At 42.3% G+C, this 11,008-nt stretch overlaps 2 protein-coding genes across 2 annotated transcripts; one reads left to right on the forward strand and one right to left on the reverse strand.

Moving 5' to 3' along the window:
- Window positions 1-959: 959 nt before the first annotated feature.
- On the reverse strand, window positions 960-3,832 carry LOC109201344 (uncharacterized). Its single transcript, XM_019356982.2, has 2 exons — window positions 2,394-3,832; window positions 960-1,243 (listed from the first exon to the last, which is right to left on the reverse strand). The coding sequence occupies exons 1-2, from the start codon at window positions 3,239-3,241 to the stop codon at window positions 994-996; spliced, it is 1,098 nt and encodes a 365-aa protein (XP_019212527.1). The 5' UTR covers window positions 3,242-3,832; the 3' UTR covers window positions 960-993.
- Window positions 3,833-4,833: 1,001 nt separating this feature from the next.
- Window positions 4,834-9,002, forward strand: LOC106096980 (uncharacterized). Its single transcript, XM_013266309.3, has 2 exons — window positions 4,834-5,116; window positions 7,828-9,002. Exons 1-2 carry the CDS (start codon window positions 5,059-5,061, stop codon window positions 8,313-8,315), a joined length of 546 nt encoding a protein of 181 aa, XP_013121763.1. The 5' UTR covers window positions 4,834-5,058; the 3' UTR covers window positions 8,316-9,002.
- Window positions 9,003-11,008: the final 2,006 nt, after the last annotated feature.

Consider the following 11,008-nt stretch of genomic DNA (forward strand, 5'->3'; position numbering starts at 1 on the left):
CGAGCTGGGCTCTGGCTGCCTTTACCCTGGGAGCTGGTGTAGGTGCAGGAGCTAGCTGGATCTCTGCCGCTCCCACCCGAGGAACTGAGACGGGTGCAGGAGTCGGCAGGGTCACAGCTGACCTCAACCGGGGAGCCGGAATAGGTGCAGGCAACGGCTGGGTGTCCATCAACCCCACCCGAGGAGCAGGTACGGGTGCCGGGATGAATGGATCCTCTGCCAGGCTGGAGACAGAAGCAGGGACCAGCTGGACCTCAGCTACCCCCACCCGAGGAACTGATACGGGTGCAAGGGAAAGCTGGGCCCGAGCTGCCCTGGGTACAGGAACCGGAGTTGGAGAGCTGAGCCCAGGAGCCCTAACAGGCATTGGGAAAACCAAGTTCGTGGAGCCAAACACAGTTTCAGCAAACAGAGACCTATCGCAGGCCGGTTTTAGCAACTCAGCTGTTCTTAAGTTGTCCATGTCATAATTAGCAGTCTTAGGAAGAGTGAGTTTAGGAGCCGTCACAGGTACTGGGGAATTCACACAAGTAGTGTCTGGATAACCTGGGTGTGAAGCAACACTACACACAGTTGTACAGGATGTAGCTCGAGACGTAGTACACACAGAGTCCATGAAACTTGGCCGAAAAGCATGGCGCACAGAGTTAAACTGACATGACCGGGGAACAGAAAAGTTAACCTGTGCAACCAGCTCTGCAGTGCTCAAACTAAATTCTTTTGCCAGTCTATGTATAGCAGATGACACCTTGCGGCTCTTAACCTTAGCGGGCATTGAATACACAGTTGCAAGGAGTCCACGAGGAAAAACAGAAACAGTCTCCTGCTTAGCAGGCACGGGAGAAGGTGAGGTTTCACAGGTAGCGTCCGAGTTAGCACTTTCAAGTTGTGGCACAGAAAAAAACCACAGCCTGAGAAACTGACGGAGCAACACTGGGAGTCACAGATACAAGAGCTGGTTTAAAGATTAAACTGTTCATAGCAGAGGAATGGCTAATAGTCTGTGTCACCTGGCTCAGGCAGAACGCTAGGAGTACACGGTAAATTGGCTTGCTCAGCAACACAGGCCTCATTCACAGTAACTCCTTGAGGAGCTGAGAGAGCAGTGGCTGGTTGAGAAGTTGGCTGAGAAATATCAGAAATGTCTAAAGACAAAACGGGCTGGAACATGAAACAGTCATTTGAAGGAGCATCAGCTATAGAACACTCAGTCTCGGATGGTTTGTGCTCCACAGCATACACTGTTTCAGTTTCAGTTTTCAGTTTTATTTGTCATATGCAAGTTAGCACAGGGTCAACATCGCAATGAAATGTGTTTGACGAGCAGCGGTCTCTCAGCAGCATGATACAGTAGGAAAAAATATAATAAAATATAATATAATAAAATAACAAATAGAAAAATAGTAAAGAACAAAATATTAGAGAGACATGGTAAAAGAGAAAAGATGACTAAATATATATGTATCTATAAATATAAATATATGTACACTAGTGATTAAATAAGAAAATCTTGAAAAGAAATATGACGGGAGGGCAGATGGGATATTGCACAGGAATGAGCAGCAGAAAGTTACAGTATTGCACTTTTTAAATATAAATATCAATAACAATAAAGTGAAGTGACCAGTGCAGATTAAACAGAGTACTTGTGAAGTTGCAGGGTAGCTTCTGAGTCCTGTGTTGTGTGTGTTTAAGTGTTGTGGTTGATGTGTCGTATGGCTTGATGGTAGAAACTGTTTTTAAGTCTTGTAGTCCGAGCAGACAGACTCCTGTAACGTCTGCCAGATGGTAACAAGGAGAACAGCTGATGTGCTGGGTGGCTGTGGTCCTTGATGATGCTGTGTGCTTTACGGAGGCATCGCTGAAGATAAATGTCCTGAATGGCAGGAAGCCTCGTGCCAGTGATGTGCTCTGCTGCCTTCACCACCCTCTGTAGTGATTTACGGCTGCTGGCAGAGCAGCTTCCGTACCAAACTGTGATGCAGCTCGTCAGCAAGCTCTCGATTGCACACCTGTAGAAATTTGAGATGATGCTGGCGTTCATGCCAAACCTCCTCAGCCTCCTCAGGAAGTAAAGCCGCTGGCGAGCTTTCCTGATAGCAGTGTCTGTGTGAAGGGTCCAGGAGAAGTCCTCAGTGATGTTGACTCCAAGGAACTTGAAGCTGCTGACCCTTTCGACCTTGACACCGTTGATGTGGATGGGCTGGTGTTCCCTGACTGGTCGTTTCCGGTAGTCCACTATCATTTCTCTAGTTTTGCTGATGTTGAAAGTGGTGCCTGTTATTTTCCAGGCACCACTCGTACAGTGCCATCACCTCCTCTCTATAGGCCGTCTCATCATTACCTGTGATGAGGCCTATGATGGTTGTGTCATCAGCAAACTTGATGATGATGTTATATCTAGAGCTGATGGTGGTGGTGGTGGTGTGCGGCTGAGCTCGGACTGGGAAACCTCAGAACATACAGGCTGATTAAAACAGTTCTGCGGGGCTACAATGCTGGTAGCAGTATGTAGGTGAGTCTGGTGTAGGATAACAGTCTTAGGTTCAGCTAACTCTACAGGTGAAACATTCATACTAGCTAACTCAGAGGAGACACTGCGAGCATTACAAAAATCTGAGGGCCCAGAAACACGAAGATTACTAGTGAGAGCAACTGGTGAATTATCTGACACGGAGGTGCCTCGCTGAATAGTGTCTTTAGAGTCCAAACACAAAACGGCAGAATTGTCCGAGTTAGGCTGCACAATAGGCACGGAGGGCCAAACAGTGCTACTCACAGTGGGGGATAAGTCATGGAGTCCGGAATCAGAAAGCTTGGGCGGAGTGTGTGAAGCACAGTCACTCTCTCCCACGGGTGCAGCCTGCTTGGCTGTACAGGAGCGACGGCGGCGTGAACGCCGTTTTCGCCGAGAAGGGGGAGGAGACGAGCCAGGCCGCGAATCCTCCAGCGGACCGGGCTGAACGTCCTCCGGCTCTTCATACCGGAGCGGCAGCTCCGGGCGGATGCGTACGGTGGAGACGAGGAAATCCTGGATGTGGGGGTGTAGCGCGCCGAATAGCCATGGGAGTCCGGACACCATCCTCTGTAACCGAATGGCTACGGTCTCCCGATACTCTTCCCCTGGCAGCGCTGCCCACTCCTGACAGTGATACTCCACTGTGTAGATTAAATCCTCACGGAGCTCAGCGGAGGGATTGTGAGCTGCTGGGTCCATGTCGTGGTCGCGTTCTTCTGTCATGATTCGGCTGTGTGCCGGCAGGAATTGGACCCAAACGCAAACTCACTGGAGACTGGACTGAACTCAAAATGGCAGCTTTTATTGCTGAACACAAAAACTCTACAAAATCTAAACTGGGAAGACTCTAACAAAACACACAGGGAGCTACAGGTAGAAACACACAGCATGACGGAGAACGCGACACAGAACTGAGGGAGACGCAGACCTAAATACACAGAGGGTTAACGAGGGAAGTGGGAGCACACGAGGAACACAGGTGACACTGATAATCATAACAAGACAAGGCAGGAGAAAACGCAACACTGACGAGAGACTGTCAAAGTAAAACAGGAAGTACAAAGGTTCAGACAGGAGGAGAGAGCACAGACATAACGGGCTGGGGAAAACATGGAATAAAACACAAGGAGGGGAGACGAGGGCTCACAGATACACAGAGGGGCACACAGGGGGTAAAAGTCACAAGGGGAAATCAAATAAGAAACAACTTAACAGAGCAACCCAGGAACCATGGCCTAAATAAAGAAATACAAAAATACACGAGAACCAAGAATGCTGGGCCAACATGGCCCAGGATCATGACAGGAACTCTATCAGCTCATCTTGGAGTATCCGATGAATTCGTCATCAAATTGCAAAATCTGAATGAATTTTCATGACTTTTAAGTGTTTTGGGGGGATTTTTCCTAAGGATTATTAATTGGCTAAAACCCAGGACAGAAATAATATAATGGTTTAATCTTGAGCACATCTACTTGTAGTTTAAATACAATAATCATACAATACCCACTTCACAGTTAACACAGAAGAGTAATTATGTTCAATCAAATCTGAACCATAATATATTCAGTGTATTTGTTTTAATTCCAGTAATTTGTTTCATTTAAATAACATGTTTTGGGGAGATGAATCTATTATATCAAGGTCTTTGCATAATTTATACTCTTTCCGTTGGCTAAAGTAAGAATGAACTAGTTTCACTCTGAAAATGAAAGTATTACCACAGTTATCTACCTGGATATTATCTGCACACTGCGCTGCTGGGCGGGCCTGGCTGATAGCTGAGCATTGTGACGCCTTTTGGTCAAACACAGTAATCAGTTCATGGTCTGATTAAGTTGCATAAATAAGGGAATAAATACGTTAGTAGTTAATAAATATCAAAAGTAAATTCATGCTAAAAACGGTTAAACTGTTTTGGATTTGAAATCTGACCAGAGTAAGACTTCTGTACTACAAACGATCTTCGTTGTGTTGGACGCGCAGCATCGGGAAGGAGCGAAGGAGCGGGGCCCCTGTGAACCTATCTTTGGCCTAACTCCTCCGGTAATGTTGTGAACAAGTGCTTCGGTGGAAGTGGGAGAGGAAACCGCTCATGCACACGCTAAAATTTCCGTGCGCGCATGTGCCTTTTCAAAGAAAAAGGCCTTAAACAGGAAAAAAAGATTTATAAAGATCTTCAGTAAAATCAAGAAAAGCCACACCAGGCTGGCTTTCACAGTCACTTGTTGTGAGGACAGTACGTGCACGTCTCCTTCCTTGTTTGACCAGCGCTGCCGAGTCACGTGACAGTACAACACCAAAACAAAAACAAACTGCTCTGAGGTGTGTCTTGTAAAAGCAGCGGCGCTTACAGCCGGATCTCCTCTTAGATGGCATCGCATCAGTGCACAGAAGGGAGAAAACGGGAACTGAAGTATCGATCTCATTACTCTCGTACTGATTAATGTCAGTACAAGCGGTGGTATCGATATTGCGATATACGGATCGATCCCCCACAACTACGCAGTTTCTTTAAGTCATTGTGATCTTCTACAGAAATGTTGCTCATATCTGTTTTCCTTTGCTTTTCGGTGATCTGGACTTCACTTTCAAAAGGTAAACAAACAGGAACTGGCTTATTTATGCGTGTGTGTTTTGCGTTTTTTCTTTTCTTATTTATTTATTTATTTTTGCGTCAGCAGTGGCTTGAAGTTGAAGGATGCGGTCCACTTTCGACTTCTGTTCTCCTTAGTGCTTCATGTGATGACGCTGATATTTTAGCTTTAGGTAACAGACCTCCCAGCATTTCGAAAACAATCTCAAATTTTACGAAAACATTCGCTCGTGATCATCGTCAGACACGATAAATGGACATGAATTCAAATAGTGACCCACCTGTCAGAGGTCTGCTCTCTGTGCTGGGATTACCAGAATCGTGGGCGTGGTGGTGTTTTCACCTATTCAGGGTTCAGTTTTTGTGGCCTGAGCTGAGTCATCCTCTGATGTGTGTTTGGAGTTTCGTTTTGTAATTGACTACTTTCTGTTTTTCACTGATGATTGAAATGACTGTCTCTTCAGTCTGTCCACACTCTTGTAGGCGATTGGAAAAACATCTGGGAGTGCATCTTGTGAGGGCAGATAACTGTATTTATTTATTTATAATTTTGTGACTCTTACCTTTCTCAGACTGCTGCAGATGATTCCTCAGATTCTTAGTAGCACGAAGAGCCGACTGTTAGCATGTGTGACGTAATCACAGAGATCACATATTTGCATATACTGTACCGTATTTTCACTTTTAGTTATGTGAGTCTCGGCTTCAGCTGGAATATTAGAATATGATCAACATGGTTAAACACTTGACATAATTCACCCAGGTCCTGTCTGTCGGGTCACGTTTACTTTGCTGTTTTATTTACAACTGAGCAAATCAGGTTGTCTCAAATTAAAGTTACGTTTCATAACTGCATAGTTTTATCGAAGTCCAATGTCTAACTTTTCTTTATTATCTTGTGTTCTATGTGTTGGAATTTTCTCTTAACCGTGAATTTTAAATTAAGACTCCAGCCTTTCCAGATTAAATATTAAATCATGTTTTTTTTAATAGTTATTCAACTCTATTCTAAGCACCAGCTGTCTGTTAGACTTTTCAGAGTTTACTAAAATAAAAATAAAATCAGAGTAACATCTGATTTGAGTGGGGTGTTTTGGGGGTGTTTTTTTCTGGGCGGAGGGGGATTTATGTCGGTATTTTTCGGTCATGTTATGTTTAATTGTCAAAGGCTTATTAGAAACTATGAAACACATCGTGCAGACTTCTGGATGTTAGAAGAAAACTAATACTGCTCATGAATGTGACTAAAGGCAAGAAGGTGTCCTTTGTAACTAAACGTGTTAGTTGCACCTCCAGATTTGTATCATAGTTTATGATATAGCACGTGTATTTCAGTAATAGCCTACTGATTTCAGTGTAGTGGTGAACAGTCAAACAGCTCCGTGGGCGTTGTCTGTGATACTCCTTAACTATAATTTATCCAAGTTAACTTCAGTTAACCATTCAGGCCACATTAGCGTTTTCAGTCACGCTTCCGTTCCAGTCCTGCGCATGCGCAAAAAAAGAAAAAAATTGGAACTGAAATTGAATGGTATAAGTGAAACTGAAATTATTCGAGAGCTACATTTTCAAAGGATAAAATACAGTTTCAAAGCAAATGAATTCATTTTCAAAATATAAAATTCAATTTCAATTTAGTGACGATCATTTTCAAACCAATAACGAATTTCAAATTAGGCTAATTCAGATTCAGCTTTAAAAAGCATTTATTCAAGTTACAATTCAGATTCAATCTGAGCAATTCAAATTCGAATTTAAATTATTCAAATTCAGTTTCTGATGGCACAAAGTGCTGCCCATACAGACTGCCAAAATGAATGAATTAAATACACAATTGAATAATTAATTACGTATGTCAATAATTAATTAAAATGTGAAATAAATAAATAAATAATTAAATGTGTAATTCAATTAATTAATTCCAATTTTAATTAATTATTGACACATTTAATTAATTATTCAATTATGTATTTATTTAATTCAATTTGGCAGTTTTGTCCCTCCATTAACAGGATGTACCGTGACGATGATATTTTGTAAAAAAAAACAAACAAACAAACAAACAAAAAAAAACTTCCATCCATTCAGACATTTAAGTTTCTACATTTGTTATGCACATATTAATACAGTTAACGGGAACTTGTTTAAAACACTCTGACGATGAAGCAGTGTTGGTCTGGCGATGGAAACGGGTTGAAATTTTGTAAGGGAAACGTCATGATTTGTCCCAGAATTTCGAGGACTTGCAGTTGATCAGTCTTAAAATCAAAAGCAGTGTGAGTGCAGCGACCCTTAAAGGAATAATATATCATCATTTCTCATAAAAACATCTCCTCTCATTCTAACTAACTTAAAGTTGGTCTGCTGTAAATTTCTGGCAAAATGATATGTGCATTGTTCATATAAATAATCTTCTCCCAAATTTTGCTCCCTGAAAGCGAAACTCCCACAAATGTACGTAAGATGTGCTGCAGACAGCAGTGTTTTCATAGTAAACTCTGTGCTGGCACAAAAGCCTCTTTTGGAAGTTTGCCGTAGTTTAAATCACTTTCAGCAGATCTGCGTGTTTTCAAGCTCCCCTGCATGTTGGATGTGTCTGTGTCCACTCATCACATATGAAACACTTTGCTTTAACGTGACCTTTTTTTCCGTTTTTTTCACTGTGGTTTTCTTTGAGTCAAAACTCTGATGACTGTTGTTCTGTGTGGTTTAGATCCAGACGAGGTGATCATAGTGAAGCAGGGAGAGGACGTCACTCTCCAGTGTTGGGGTTTTGCAGATGCTCCCATCGAGCTGCTGGAGTGGAGAAGACCTGAATTGAAGCCAGACTATGTGTTTTACTACAGAGAGCAGCGCTCCTATGAAATGTTTCAGCATTCATCTTTCAAAGGCCGGGTGAAGCTGAGAGACCCGGAGATGAAGAATGGAGACTTTTCAGTGATTCTGAAGGAAGTCACCTTCAATGATACGGGCAGATATGAGTGTTTGGTTGGAACGAGGAGAACGAGGAGAACGAGAGACGAGCGGAGCTCCATCAGTGTCAGGGTGGAACAGACTACTAAAGATACCTCGGGTGGAGGAAACACTGAGAGAGAAAAGTGGCATGTTCCACAGATAGCAGCAATAGTGATTACAGTGTTTGTACCAACCGTACTGATTTTACTGATTGGGGTGGTTGTAGTTGTGCAGGGTCCCTACTAATGGGAAGGTTGGTGGTTTGATCCTCGTCTGCTACAGTCTGCATCCTAAATATCCTTGGGCAAGATTCCTAATTTGCTCTCAGGTGCAGTCATTGGAGTCTAAATGTGTTTGAATGTTAGATAGAAACCTTACATAGAAAAGGTGCTGGTGTGAATGGTTGAATAAGGTGAGCTGTGTAAAGGACTTTGAATGCTCAGATAGAGTAGGAAAGCATTATATAAGAACCCGTCCATTTACTGATTATTGTCGTCTTCGTTGCTTCTAACACAAAGATCAGAGACAAACAAACCCGTGAGGATCTCCTGCAGAGCGATGAAGCTGGAAACGAGCTGCACTGAAATGTCACCTTATTGTTCAGGCTGCTGTTACTGTTACAGTTTGAGTTGATGGTACAGTCCCCGGAGTGTAAATGAATACAGGAGAAAATATAACTACAACACAGCTAAAGTGCAATTATTTTTATTAAACTGTAACTCTGAGCTATTTTATTAACTAATGTGTTTTGGAATACCGTTTGAGGTGCTGGAAAATGTCTGTTTGGTGCCAAACAGCTAATGTTTTCTTTTTCCTCTATTTTAATAATGGTACAAACACTATGTGCTGTATTTGTCACTGAACACTTTAAAACTCCATGAGATATAATATTTTATAAGAAGTTAATAAATTTTCAAGTGTTTTATACTCTGAGCAGCATGAACAGGGACTCGAATTATTCTGTATTTATTTCCTGTTAAATGATTAAAAAAATGTACACGACTGTCAGAATCTGAACTCAAAATTAAAAACTCTTGACTTGAACTGGTTCTGCTCACTGATGAGGATTTATAAATTTATGCCTCTCTATATATACATCGTCTGCTTGCTGTTTTGTCCTGATGTCTTTACAAAGTTTTATTTTTTACTCCTGCACAGCTGGAATGGTGCACCCACTTGAAGAATGTTCATCTGTGACAGGAGGCTGTAGACAGGCGAGGGATTATTGGCAGCATAAAGCTAGAGGAAAGAAGCGTTTAAGAAAAAGTGAGATCACACTTATATTTAATGCTCCATAGTCAGACAGAACAAGAAGACAAAGCTGCTCGCACTGATAAACATGATATGATATAAAAAGTTGAAAAACATTAGGAATGTGTCATACAGTTTACATGATGTGTTTAAATGATGTTTAAATGCGTGAATGTTTTGTAAACTTTGTGTATCCACCGGGTGTCAGTGGAAGCCCAGAATCACCCACACAGTCAGAGGAATGTAACTGCACTGAGTGAAGATCAGGATGGTTGTGTTTGTTATTCATTGTGAAGGTTTCACAGAGAAATTTTATTGTTTCACAAAGCAGTGGTTGTGTTTTCATGTTGATTCCACATGTAAGATTCACTAAAGAAGCAAAGATTTCACATCATCAGTCCCCGATGGATTTTTGGGGATCCATCTCACAGCCACTTGGTTGTATGCTGTCTGAGCTTGCATCTGCTGGATAGTCTCTGCGACACCTTTACACAGCCTGCAGGGTCATGTTGGCTTCTATAGATCTGGTGCTCAGGGCCTCTGTGCTGTCCTTTAAGATGGCCTTTTTCTGGGCACTGGTAGGATTTCTTCATGTTTTGTCCTCTCTCTGTGTGTCAGTGGTAGACTGCATGATTTTGGATGCTCCTGTTCGGTCTCATCTTCTGTCTTCAGCTGTCAGAGTCACTCTGTCAGCTCATCTTGGAGTATCATCTTCCTGATTTATTCATTGACGCTGTGCTGATGACTCCTTGTCTTATTCCTAGTGTTGGGCTCGCTGTATTTACAAAAATAGCAAAAAATGTGTGTGTGTGTTTACGTTTTTTAACCATCTGTAGCTTTATCTAAAAATGAGAAAGAACAGTGCCGATGCTTTTGTAACTGATGGTGGCTTCTCTGTTTGTCTGTGGCATAACAGCGAGGGTCGTGTCCCTAACCGGCCTGAGGGAGGAAAGAGAGGACGGGTGTTCATACAGTTTCACTTGTCTGTTGTTAACGATTGTGATGAGCACATGTCGAATGAGTCATTCCTGTCACACCAAAGAAAAGTGGGTACTAACCATTAAGGACCCTTTGGAATCAGTTGGGTGTTCCACAACAGTGGTCCAAGCTGGCACATTTATATTTGAGGTTCATTCATCGTTTATTTGCTGACCTTTCAAAGTGAAAGTGAAACCAAGATCTGCCCACTGTGTTTTTCTCCTGCGTGTTTGCTGCTTCAGGGCAGAGTCTACATGTGCCTCATGAAGACTCTCTGAAACTGTCTGACAGACGTTTGGGGATTTTTCTTTACTGTGGTGAAAAATCTTTTTCATCACTTTCCTTTCCTCCTGTTCTTGCTTTGTTCTTTGTCTTTGGCTCATCCAACTTCCACCAAAATTGTGCCCCAGTTTTGGGGGATTGTAAAGGTTCCAGCCACAACTCCATCACCCTCACTAACTTGAAATGGACTACTGGATGAAAATGAATACCTAATCGACTTCAGACTGTTCACATTTGTGCACTTGTTCATGCTTGACTCTGCCTCATTTCAGTCTTTATTATTCCGTGTGGTATTTCTACTGAAATTTATTTTCATTTTCATTTTTCATCCCATTAGAAGTTTAAAACTCAGATATATTTGGATTTCTGTTCGCCAAAGAAAGAGAGCACTATTGGCATGGTAGAGGAGGATGGTAGATATGGAGGCA

The sequence above is a fragment of the Oreochromis niloticus genome, linkage group LG3 (genome assembly GCF_001858045.2).
Source record: "Oreochromis niloticus isolate F11D_XX linkage group LG3, O_niloticus_UMD_NMBU, whole genome shotgun sequence".
Classification (NCBI taxonomy): Eukaryota; Metazoa; Chordata; class Actinopteri; order Cichliformes; family Cichlidae; genus Oreochromis; species Oreochromis niloticus.